Here is a 14,031-nt window from a genome sequence, read left to right as displayed (position 1 = left end):
AAGAAATCTGGTGTTCGCGCCGACTACGGAAGTGCTGGAGAAGCACGGAGATAAGTGCTAGAAAGGCGTGCCGTGTGCACCCTGACATTATTCTTTTAAAACGTAAACCCGGGGTCAATGAAAAAAGAAACAACACTACGAAGCTTAGAATCTCAGTCGACTTACCACCGTGCTGTAAGAGTGTCATAGATAAAAACCAAAGGGGTTCGGCTATCAAATGAAATGGCACCTTGTACCATAACTTCATGGTTCCTGGTTGTTGTGCTGTGTGGTGGACAGTATTCAGGTGAGGATCCCACCGTTGTCCTGGATGTTATATGTCGGAGCATTGATAAGGACACATCAGGTACTGTGAGCGCCGATTGGATGATCACTGGCAATAAAAAAGTATTTCTAAAACTAAGGTATCAGTAAACATTTAAAGTATAAATTTATTTACGCAGTTAAATTTACTGAAATTTAGTTTAATTTCATCTGTTAAACGTTAACTACTAGCAACAATCGAACATTTGTTGCAGCAGTATGAGTAATTTCTCTCGATTAATACTTTTTAAAAAATTCTGCATTCAATGGCTAAATAGTTTATGCTTCAAATGACCTTTAAAAAACTGATAACAAACAAGACATTAAATTTAGTTTCCCGCCTAAATTTCATATTACATGTTGGTTTGTCGAGCTTAAAACATACACGAAATGCAATTTATTATGATCGTTTTAAATCAAAATACTAATTCAAGAAATCGCTATTGACTATTACATATAAGTCATTTGGTTTTAAAATGATATACGTCTGTTTTTAGAGATTTGAAATAAGATTCTGGGAAAACTTATTTTACTTTATTTTCTTCATAGAGCATTCACTGTAAATGGACAAGCCCGTTGCGCTCCTTCCGATTTGATTTTGCAACTGGACTTTCAAAATGTTGCGACTTGTTTCAGCTAGTCTTTTATAACCACTTTCAGAGTTAGTTCAAAGTCTCAAAAACTTAACTTTACACCATTTGGAACTGATGGGTTTATAAGACGAAATCTCTTTACGAGCATTCAGCAGTTCTTAGTTATAACTATCAATCTGAACTATATTCAAGATATAATTTACCAGTGTAACAGATGTAGTTTATGTGATTGATATTGTTATTATTATGCAGAGTCACAAAAGTCATAACTGTTCTCTTTTCAGGCTTACAGGTTAAAAATGTACGGCCGCAAGTATCAGTGGATTATCGTAGGAATGTTTCGAGAGCGATGGTGGGAAATAAGAGAGCCAAATGCCACCTGTTCGCCATGGGAACTGACTCAAGCTTTAGAAGGACATATTGCTACAGATGTTTTACCTCTCAGCAGTTCAGAAAATATCACAGTATCAGGATTGGTAAGTTATTGTTTTCGTATGTGTTACAAATTCCATCGAGAGAAAACCAATGCTTCTTTATTTTTTCTAAATTTGTATATATGTAATTATTAGCAAATTATAGTACAATAATAACTAAATGAATTATACTAATAATGACTAAATTAATTATACTATTTAATGTACAAATATGTATAGATAACCGGCAAGAGCAAATAATTTATAACATAACATTTAATACTGAAAAAAATAGTTCTTCAGAGAATTTACAGGAATCAGATACTGTCTAAGAGATGACTTAATGGTTTTTCAGAATTACGTTGATATTCTTCCAAACAAACGGGAGAATATAACAGAACACAGATAATTTCGTATTTTTTTAATATGACCGCACAATGATAGCTGTTTACCTAAGGGGAGGGTTACGTTCGTGATGGCTTCGTGTGTCGTATTTACGTCACACATGAAGAAAGCTGTGAAAGGTAAACAAACAGTCAGTATCTTAGTCAAAATTTGAACCCGGAGTGAACTAACAATGTTCAAATGTCTTATCTACTCTGTCATTACCTGACGAGTTCAAAGTTCATATGTTGATCTTTAACCTAACAGCATGTTAATACATCATAATACCCAGTATAGATCATTATTAAAATTTCACCTTCATCTTCAGTTTTTAATATCTAATCTTACTGTGGTCATGTTTTTTTTACTGTATATTATTTGTCTCCGTATAAAAAATTTCTGTAGCCTTAATTGTTCATATATTTCTCCCGATATTTTTAATGAATTTTACAAGATCCGATTGATTTATTGATTGAAAGAACATTTTGAGTTATCGTTTTCAGCCAGGAGTTAAATTTAAACTTCATTTTAAGTACTAGAAAGAAGATTTCCTAATAAAAAAGCGCGTGTTTTAACTTCTTCACGTACTACTGTAAAAGGATAAATATAAGCGTTTGAACTGTTGAATAAGTAATTCGGAAAACCGGAAATTTAGTGTAATTTGAAAAATGAATCAAAACTATGATACCATTGTACCATGATTGTATATGTCATTGTATGGAACGCATACAATGACATATAGAATATAAATGACTTTATATGACTTTATATGTCATTGTATGGAACGCAAGACACCTCAAAGTTTAAGAATTTAGATGTCGTTTTTAAATATTGTGAAAAATAAAGAAAACATATGGCTTTTCATTGACCATTATATATACAGAATAGTGCATAAAAGTGACTTGCAGATTCTTGAGATGTCTGTTGATTTATATTGCAGTTTTATTTGATGTGTTTTATTAATATACTATTGTTTAATTTCAATCATAAAATTAAAATTTATATGAAGTATTCTTTGACTTTGTTTCATTTAAGATATTCATGAGTATTTGCATGCATAGATTTGGGTATATTTGTTTCTTTATAGAATTTATTTTCTGAATTCTTCTTCGTTTCCTTCACACTTTTTGACATCTTGGCATATATTTGAATTTCACAAAATTGATTTGTTTCTATTTATAATTGAGATAATTTGTGTAAATTAATGTATATATTCTAAATTATATATTAAGAAGTTTTAAAAAATTGCAGAAACTAGTTGAATTTCAGTACCCCAGCGGGTTTTAGCCAGCGGGTCCATACCAATATATGTCTGTCTTTCCGTTTCACAATGCGTTATCCAATAAAATATCACCACATTCTTGCTCCTTTAACTTTCCTATTGCTCTTTAAAAATTATCTTGTCTGTTGCGAAACATGGATAGCGGTATGTGTAAGATGCTGAATGTCACGTCTATAGGAGGAACCTTTCTTTGCTGCTATTACTACTATACAAGAAAAACGGGGTATGCAAGTTTTGGGTATTTAGTAGAAGCAATTGTTTTCGCTTTCTATCGGAATGACTGATCTGAAAGGAAAAGTTGTGCTTATTACCGGTGCTTTCTCCGGTATTGGTGCTAGTACGAGCGTGTTATTTTCTGTAATCTGTGTGGTGTTATTTTATTGTGATATATAGCTATCGACGGGAAATAGAATGAGTCAATGAAGTGTTTTGGTCTCATGTCTTGTTTTCCTTATATTGATATTTTCTCTAATAATTAAATACTCATCAAATATGAATTACGTACATCTCTTTCAAAATGGTAAGACATTCTCCAAATTTAAAAAAGGTATGTTAAGTATTTTGTAATAGATTTAAATGACAGAACTGGGAAATTTAAATCTGTGAAATATTTGAACTGAATTTGAAATTATGAATATAAAAATTATTTTAATCATTTAGAAAAGTTTAAGAAAGTGTTAAGGAAGAAGAAAGAAGAATACCATTTACTGCCATTTGTGATAATTCTTTTGAACTGATATGAACACTAACATAGCCTGTTCTGATTCGTTACGAGAAACCAATCATATAAAACGACTTCGGTATAAAATACAATATAAACTTAAAAATACTTTACGTTAAAAGAAAATAATGATTTTCTTAATTTAAAGAGCGGAAAACTGAATGCATTAAAACAATAGATATGTTGTTTAATTAAAATAATAATTAACCCTTAATTAAAACAATATATACGCTGTTTTAATTCATATATATAATGAAAATAGCAGATTTTGAATTATTATTTCGTTGAAACAGCAAAACAAAACAAAAAATGAATAAAGCAGTGAACACAATTACTGCATGAAATTAAGAAAACTGATATAGTAACGTAAAAAATCTAAAACCTTCATTTAAGGTGACATCTTCATCAGGAGCCACTGATGGAATTACTTTAAGCAATTGTTATATATTAATTTGTATGATTAAAGAATTAAAAATAACAACATTTTGCGTTACATTTTATTTTACTGTCATTTTTTACTTCAGATCACAAAACAATATTAAAAACAGCTAATCCTTCAAACTAAATTGCAGCACACGAACTTACTTTTACGCATAGTTTGGTCCCACTATCATTAACAGCGAATTTTACCAATTTTTAGCAAAACGTTCCTCATAGGTTTCTTGTGTCATTCATTTCGTAAGTATATTAAAAATAATAGAAACATTACTTTTTAAACTAATTTATAGATATATTATTTTAGATTTTAATAATACTCTGCTTGGTTATGCGCTACTTTTAATCATGTATGATTAAGTTTAGTCAGTTTTTCACTGAGCAGAAAGTCTACTACTTAATTGTGCTCTCAAATATTTAATAAATTGTTAAAACTGAGCTTTTTTATTCATTAACCAGCATTCTCATGAACATTAAATTTCTTTCAAACGTATTTGTTACCAATATTTCAAATACGTTTATGTTTTCCATAGGCATATCAGTAATTTTTCTCGTAATAATTTACGAAAAATAAATTTAATGACATTATAAGATATTTCTACCGCTTTCTTAGCGTTATCCAATATCCTTAGTGTTGTGGTTAGCAGACTCGACGCGTATTCGAGAGGTCCGTGGTTCGGATTCCGGCGATGGCATTATTCATTTTTCACATCTCCCGCTTTCGAAATAATCTAATGATTCTACGACATGAATACAAAAAAATGTTTAATTATATTAATTTTTCTAAAGATAAACGATGTAAAAATCTAAATTCGAAATAATCATGTGCATCAATTAATCTCACAAACTGTCCTAATTGAATATCAGAAATTGTGTCGTTTCAAATAAAGCGATATGCTCATTTGGTTTATGCATAAATAGTTACGATGAAACAATAACATTAAAATAAAAGATGCATTTTTTAGCAAGTCAAACCTGTAAAACCTTTTAACAGGCATCCGCTCTTTAGTCCTAAAGGTTCCAATTTAAAGGAAACTCAGTTTTATTACTAACATAGCAGCGGTCTATAAAATAAAGCGTTATCTGTGCTTGCTGTTTTAATTAATATTTAAGTAGATTTCTAGGAAAAAGTACAATCGTTTTAGGTTCTTAAAAGGCCCACCAACATTACGAATGCGTGTACCACATCTCTCATTAAGATGTTAGGCGAATGAACAACACAGAATGAATGAAAATTTATTTTATTTATGTTTTCTCATTTATTCTCATTAGAATTACTTGAAAAGCTGCACTCATAGGTATTTCAAAATTAAGACTGCTTTAGTGAGGAACAAATACTTCTTTTAGCCAAAGTTAATCATAATTATACCTGTTTATTCCGCAATTCATTTTAATGTAAAACCTTTTAAGTGTTCTACATATGAGTTTTAATCATAAAGCATTTACAATCCGTGAACAATTTTATATATAAATGCATGCATATTTATTATTGGAATTCAACAAATTTTCAATTATTTTTTAGTGTTTCGAGAATTTTACTTACGGATTCCTTTCAGTATTAACATAAACAGAAACAGATGACTGTTTAAGAATTTTTAGTGAGATTTGTAAAGGTATTTTTAGTGAGATGTATTAGTAGCTGAATAATGGAATTATTTCGACGGGGAAAAATTCTTATTTAATAAAAGGAAGCTTTCAATAAGCCTAGGCGTACAGAACTCGAATCTATTGTGTGTCACACAAGTCGGTTAGCCCCTTTGCATTTATTTTTGTTTTATTTGAGGTCGAGTAATCTAGGTCAGAATAAGAAGAAAAATTCTTTTCTGTCGTGGAATTTTCTTTTATTTATTTTCTCTTCTCACCGGGGAATTACTCTGTTGTTTCCATTGTTCTACTTTCTTTGAGAATCGAACTAAAGGAAGATGTATTGTCAGGTCCGACAAAACAGAAGACATTTCGTTTCGGTTTCATATTCGTCGATAATAACACTAAAATCAATGTAGGAATCCCTGTACATTAAATACATTAGTTTCCCTGTAACAGAAGAACAAGCCTCTACTTACCGAAAATAGTTTTGATTTTAATTAATGGATTTTGACATTCTCACTCTTCTGTTTCCAAAATGAATAAATGCATTATAATGAATGCTACTTCAAAAAACAGGATCATTAATCTAATTACAATTCGATCTATCATAAATGTTTGTGAGACATTTTTATGAGGCAGAAATATTTCTGCATTCATCTGAATCAATTTTCTTTGTTAATTTGGTTCGTTTAATGGCATGTATGACTGCTATGCTTTAAAATTCGTTTACACGCGTAGTATTATTTCGTTGTTAAAAAGATTTCGAAAAGAAACTTTTATTAAAGAAGAGATGCAAGTAAAGTCAAAAGGTGTGAAATTTTGAATTCAGTGAAAGATGAATGAATAAATTTCCTCTGAGTAATTATTTCAGATTTTTCATTAATTTTAAATTGATGGCTGGCAGAATAATTTTTAATGTGGTAAGTTTTTTAAATATCTTATCGAGGTATTTGTTGTTTTCAGGTCACGAATTTTGTTTTCTAGCGCAATAGAAAATATTGCCACTTGAGGAAGTTATTTGTTACATGTCTCGTACGCAAGTGATGCACAGAAATACACTGAAGAGACAAAAGTCATGGGATACCTCCTAATATTTTGTCGGTCCTCCTTTTGCCCGGCGAAGTACAGCAACACGACGTGGCATGGAATCAACAAGTCGTTGGAAGTCCCCTGCAGGAATATTGAGCCATGCTGCCTCTATAGACGTACATAATTGTGAAAGTGTTGACGGTGTAGGTCGAACCTACACCGGTTGACGTGTGTTGACGGTGTTGACGGTGTAGGTTGATCGTTTTGGGCACGAACTGACCTCTCGATGATGTCCCATAAATGTTTGATGGGATTTATGTCGGGCGATCTAGGTGGCCAGATCATTCGCTGGAATTGTCCAGAATGTTCTTTTAACCAATCGCGAACAATTGTGGCCCGGTGACATGGCACATTGTCATCCATAAAAATCCCATCGTTGTTTGAGTACGTGAATTCCATGAATGCTGTAAGTGATCTCCTAGTAGCTGAAGGTATCCATTTCCAGTCAATGATCGGTTGAGTTGCACCAGAGGACCATGCCATGTAAAAACATCCCAGACCATTATGGAACCACCACCAGCTTGAACAGTGCCTTGTTGAAAACACAATATATACATACTATTTGCAGACAATATATGTATTGCATAAAATACATGCATGCATACAAACAATGTATACATACAATACATGCATGCATACAAACAATGCATACATACAAACAATGCATACATACAAACAATGCATATGTAACAGTACAATGCATACAAACACACATGCATACTTGTATACAATATGTATAATACAATACAAACTTACAAAAATACATACATACATTTCATCATTATTTAATAGCAGAAATTAAAATAAGCATGCTTTAGTTTATTATTACACAAAAATCTGTGATCTTTGTATAATTTTCTGTTTAATAATTGCCTAAAATGTAGATACCATAGTTATCGCCTGTCTTACATGCTGAGTCTCTAAACAAAGCAACACTAAATCATTTAAAAATAAGTTATATTTTGTTAAATTTTATTTACAGTAAGGGAACAAAATGAAACTGCTTCTTATTAGCAGCTAGTAATCAAAATTAAATCTTCCGAAAACATAACACAGCTACTTCTTCTAGCCCTTTAAAGCGTCTAAGAGAGACATCTAATTAATTACTGTCAATATTATCTAATTACTGTCACCAGTGACTTCAAATAAACTGACCACTGGAGCTCAGATAGAGTGAGATTAACCCAACAAAATTTGCAATGGAAGTCGCTTGAGACATAATTTTATAACTGCCATTAATACATATTTCTGTAGTGCAGGGTTTCTTAAACTTTTTGCAGTTGCGACCCTTTTTATCACTGAGATGTTTTCGCAACCCCCAGGACCCTATAATATTTACAAAAATTTTGTGGGATCCCATAAGTATTTCGCAAATTCGACACACACGTGACTGAAACTGTCCATTTTTTCACTTGTACTATAATATACTATTGCAGTTTTAGGTCATTAAATTAAATTTTTAATTTTAAGACATAGAACAATGTGAAAATTTTAAATAAGTAACAGACGAAATGACAGCGTCAAGTACAAAGCAAGGAAAATGAACGTTTATATCATAAAAAAATGCGTCGAAACATTTTTGTTTTTTCATTTCGTTTTTTCTGTCTTATCTTTATCTATCAGATACATTGTGTAAAAATATTTGGTAATTGTAAAATTATTATAAAAAGTTAAAAAAATATCAAAACTGCTCAAATTTTTGGCGATACCCTGCCGCAGGTCCCGCGACCCACATTTTAAAAAACCCTGCTCTAGATGAACGTTTCTGAGAAATTTTTTAAAATAACTACTCATGTGTTTGAAAATGTGAGGGATATGCTAGAATAGAACATACAAAATGTATTTAGCAACTTACATGGTTCATTACGAGTAAAACTTTACAATATATTTTAGAGTATTTTCTATTTAAAGATCCATAATAAAGTTTTACTTTTTTATGAGACGTGTTTTTGTTATACAAATTTAATATACTAGTTAACTAAACTTATATAGGCCAGCTTCCATCTTGTTTATGGTTGCGGAAGTTACATGTAAATTGCAATAAGTATCAGCGACGTGCTTAGATAAATTTTTAAAGAAATTAAAATATTTATTCACAACATACACTGTTTACTGAATTCGAAATCTACGTCTAATATGAATTTTTGTTTTTTGGCTTTGTGATACTATCATTCATAATGTTTGAAAACTGTTTATACAGCAATCCCATACATTTTGTTTTATATTTCTTAATTAGCATACATACATAGGGACATTTCATAATTAGTATGCATAGATTAATATACATGCACAGATAAGACAAATATTATAATCCACGCAGACGCGATTTGGATGTCACAAAAATGATTTCGATATGATCAGTTTTTGCAGGTGAGAGGGAAGAACACTTAATAAATTGCAAATGTCCAAATATTTCTCTAACAGTTTACAATACATTATGAGATTCGACGGAAAGGTGGTCAGTAAATACGTGCTTTATTCACAACATCATACATTTTATACAATCCCGTTCTTAAAATGCGAAATATTTCATTGTTACATTACATACGTAAATAATTTAACGTCAATATAGTCTACTGTAAGACCAGTAATTAAAAAAACTTTAAAGAGTTTAGCAATATGGGTCTTTATTTCTTTGACTGTTGTACATGTGTTTCAACTAAATTGTCCACTATTTAAGAATTTTCTTTTAATGTAATGGCGGGCATTGCCTATTCAGCATTGGCCGCTCCTAAGGCCAGAAGTGTCTGCCACCATTCCCTCCTATGAAATAGAAGGACAGTTACAACCTTAATGTTACTAAGGTTCGAACCCGGGCTCTTTGGTACAGCAGTAGGCTCCACTAACCACTATACCGTATTGGCATCACTGTTCTAAAATTAAAATGAATTATTTTTAAAACATTGTTTGGACACAAAAAGAAAATGTCTTTACACTCTGGTGATTCCTTTCGCGACCGTTGGCTTTTGAAAAGGAATGTATTTACATTTAATAAAAATGAGGTTTGGAATCTTAATAATAAATATACAGAAATTCAGTTAATTTAATTCTCGTTTGCGAATCATAAAAATGCTTCGGCGAAACCAAATAAAATAGCTCAAAAGCTGTGAATAGGAGTACGTTGATGAAAACAATTACTGAATGACGAGAAAACGTTGATGAAAACAATTATTGAATGACGAGAAAATATTTTTGAGTCTTTGTATTTTTTGCTTCTACTTAAAATTTAAGACTGATAAACTTTAAAAACATTATATCCACATATTTCAGTTAGATCCAGGAAATTATGTACATAACTTAAAATCTATGAATGAGAAGATTGATCTACATGTAAAATATTTTACGAAAAAGTTACGTTTCTCTTATTTGTTACCACACATATCTGAAGAAATCTAGCGCTATGAGCACTCAATATTGCTTTCTTCTGTAACCAGGAATTCAAAATTTTATACTCCGTCTCATACCTGAGCCATATAAGAATATGAAATGAAAAGGTGCATCGTATAATATGAAGGAAGGGAAAGATATGATAAAGGCAAAACAGTTCAGTGCACTGCAGATTTATATGTTCCGATTTCAGAAATGGTTATACTATCAAGAAAACGTAATAGGATTTCGCTGCATATTTTTTATGAGCCTCCAGAATATGAAAGCAAATGTGGTATAAATCTGTTCCTGGATTAAAGTGAATAAAAGTATTGGATGTTTTTATTGGATTTCTTCCTAAATTTTGTAATCGATAGGGAAGAAGACATTTCTTTTCACCTCATTGAATCCGAATTGAGTTTTATCCATTAGATGGATGTATCTAGAATAGAGATTAGGAATTTTATCTAAAGATATTGGCTGCATTTTAATGCATAAAAAAGCAATATTTAGCTATTGCCCCAACTTAACATATATATTCTCTCGTAAAATCTTGGTTTCCCTCTTTTTAGCTTGACTCAAATTTTTTCCAACGCTTCAGTGAATCATTATTCTAAATAGCTCCAGTAAAATATATCTTCTTTCAGGGTAATTTAATCCATAATTTCTTCATATATTTTGCAATTTAGAACACAAAATGTGCTGCAAGTTAAAAATGTTATTTAATTATTAAATTCATCCAAAATTATGATCCTAAAAGCTTTTGCATTCTTTTCTAATCATGCAACATTGAATTAAATTCACAACCAGGCTGGTCGTTGCTTACGATTTTGATGCACAAAAGGTAAAATATATTCAACCTAACATACATATAAAACCGTTATTTATATTATAGAAATCAAAATTTGTTTCGATATCTAATGAACACAGCATCCATGTACCTTAATATCCCTGTTTATCGTAAAAAAATGGTATACGGTTTTGATTTAAAGTAAAGAACACATGCATTAAGAATTATATATATATAAATTGATTTAAAACTGAGTATAATGAAAGTAAATGTTAATTCGTTAAATTGAATACAATAATTCTCATTTATTATGGCGAGATATTTAGATATGGTTAATATGTTAGTAGGGATAACTTTATAAAGGATTTCCTGATAGAAAAATGCACGAAGGAGCTAGGTTGTCAACACATAACTTGAATTATCTACCAGCGTTTTAATTATCTTACTTCTTAGCAGAGTTTACTTATTTTATTTGTATCTTACTCGTTTCATCTCACTTGCGCTTTGTTACCCATTCTTATACCTTAAGGTATAAGAATAAAATTTGATTATTTATTATTTAATCTAAGAGCTTAAATAAAATATTAATGACAAAAATGAAAGGTTTTTAACTCAACATTTTTATCAAGTGTATAAAAGATGGTCACTCAGTGCTCGTCAATGCATTTATATGTATTATATATTTGTAAAAATTATTAAATTGAGATCATTGAAATCCTAAAAAAGGAATATCCATTGAGATTTCTCCTTTTGTAAGAAATTTGCGTGTATTTTACAAACATTCCGATTTCACTGGATAAAACAAACTGAATAATCTAAGATTTAAATACAGTAATATAACCATAGATATTAATTCACTATTTTATTGGAGAAATAAATCGCGGAATTAATATTCAGGCCATAAATCATGATTAAAATTGATTCGCAGAAACTTTTCTGAGCATATATTTTTGTTTGGTTTGTTCTGTAATGTGGAAATATTTTATCACATGAGAAGAAAATTGTGAAGAAAACGTAATAAGTATTACATATGCAACATATTGACATTTTTTGAGTAATTTAAATTACATAACTCATAACTACAGAGATGATAGATATGAGCTCGGTAATGACATACGAATAAAAACAATTATCTAAATAAAATTTTTGCATATTACCTGATAACGTAGTAAACAACAATTTGTATTCAGTTTGAAAGGTAATTACTGGTTAGTTTGTACTATTTCGAAAATAAGAAAAAATCCTGAATGAATGATGAAAAGAAAGATAAGAACAAGAAATATATTTTTAAATAGTTGAAGAGACGGACAGTTACAACATGCCTTTTCCGAGATTCGAATATAGGTTCTTTGGTATCGCAGTCGGCTCCCCTAATCACTATAGCGTCTGAACGGCTGTTTTAAAAAAGTAGAAGAGCAAACAAAACGTTCAAACAAAATTTGTTGAATATGCAGTTCAAAGTGTTATTAATAAAATAACAATATTCCTGTTATAATAATTTAAATATTTTTTCTTAAAATTAAATTTTTCTGAAATTAAAAGTGAGAACGTGATTTATTCTAATGAACCAACAATTATGTTTACTAAGGGTGATATTGTGCAGCGTGACCTAAAAAACCTTTAACATTTGAAAATTCAACAATTCATTCAATAATGTAGGTAGAGAGGTAAAAACGGACTCACATCCTTGAAATTTCATGAGGCTTTATTGAAAGAAAAAAAATAGCTTAAAACGGCCAATAGATTTCGTTTCACATGATAACAAAAGCAATAATTAGTATAACAGCTGATTTTTTAGCAGAGACTGTGCTCTTTATAACAAATGTTAAACATGCCGGCCGTCATTCATCAACAATACGTCGAGGGACAATATTGTGAGCAGCACTGTACAGCATATCGGTAAGTATGCTAAGGAACTGCCGTAGGATGTTGTCTTTTAGCATTTCTAATAAGGTAATACAATCGCGGTAGACTTGTGATTTCAAGTATCCCCACAACCAATACTGACGCGAACTGAAATCTAGGGATCTGAGAGGCCAAGCATGACGGAAGTGAGGGTCAGCACGTGATCCTCACTAAACGCTGTGTGCAAGAGAGCTTTCACACGTGTAGCAACATGGAGTGGAGCGTCATCCTGCTTAAAAGTCATACCTTCCAACAGGTCTTTACCAGCCGGACTAGGGTTGATGCGATTCTGTACATATCAGCGTACCTCGCACCCATCACGCTGACAGGTCGAATAGCAGAACACACAGTTCTTAGAAGAAAAAGGGTGCGATCACGATTGATGTGATAAATCCACATCACACCGTGATCAACATTCAGAAGCGAGAAGAGAAAAGTGACATGAAAATGTCATGAATAGACTGATTTTCTCTCTCACTAGAGCTCATTTTATACACGATTCTCATGCGGCGTCACTGAAATTTTCCTCCCCAGTGCCATATGGTTGCCTTTTCATGATTTTTTTTTTGGCTTTCAATAAAAAACATGTCATTTCAAGTATGTACGTCAGCTTTTACCTCTTCACCTACATTATTCCGTGATACTAACGGACATTTGGGTCACCCTGTATATGTGTAGTATAAATATTTATGTACACTGATGATCTGACTTCCGTTTTATTAATGCTGTGGTACTTAATAATAAGCATTCTTACAAAAAGTGTAAAAAATATCCTTATTGAAATAAATTGAAACTTTTCAGATAAAATATGAATATTTCTAAAAACTTAATACGAAACTTACCTTTTATCCCGAGTATTTTAGTTATTATACCCTCACTAGTAAGTACTCCGCCTGTCAAACTGCTACAAAGACATACTTAAAATGTATTAAAAATTTAGTTGCGTAGTATCTCATGACAGTGGTTTTAATGACCTGTTTTTTAGTTCCTCTTGATTTGTTATTGTATCTTAAAATAAAATCTAATATTCTGAAAGCTGATTTTTCTTCACGGAAACTGGTACTTTTAAAATAGCAATATAGTTTTACATGAACAGTTATGTTCCAGTCGTACTACTGCTTTCGAATTTTTATCTTTATAATCTTTATTAAAATGCTAATAAA

At 31.1% G+C, this 14,031-nt stretch overlaps 1 protein-coding gene across 2 annotated transcripts in view; it reads left to right on the top strand.

The window, feature by feature from the left end:
- The window catches only part of LOC118182844 (gamma-aminobutyric acid type B receptor subunit 2-like), a 591,214-nt gene that overhangs the window by 345,196 nt on the left and 231,987 nt on the right, over positions 1-14,031 (top strand). For both annotated transcript variants that reach the window (XM_035352237.2, XM_035352236.2), the window contains exon 6: positions 1,181-1,372. In XM_035352237.2, coding sequence (XP_035208128.1) covers positions 1,181-1,372 — 192 coding nt within the window. The remainder of the gene's footprint in view (positions 1-1,180; positions 1,373-14,031) is intronic.

The sequence above is a fragment of the Stegodyphus dumicola genome, chromosome 5, assembly GCF_044657685.1.
Source record: "Stegodyphus dumicola isolate Sdum_Otavi_A_Nest chromosome 5, ASM4465768v1".
NCBI classification, from domain to species: domain Eukaryota; kingdom Metazoa; phylum Arthropoda; class Arachnida; order Araneae; family Eresidae; genus Stegodyphus; species Stegodyphus dumicola.
Note: the sequence above shows the minus strand (reverse complement) of the source record. Positions and strands in the feature narration are given on the sequence as shown.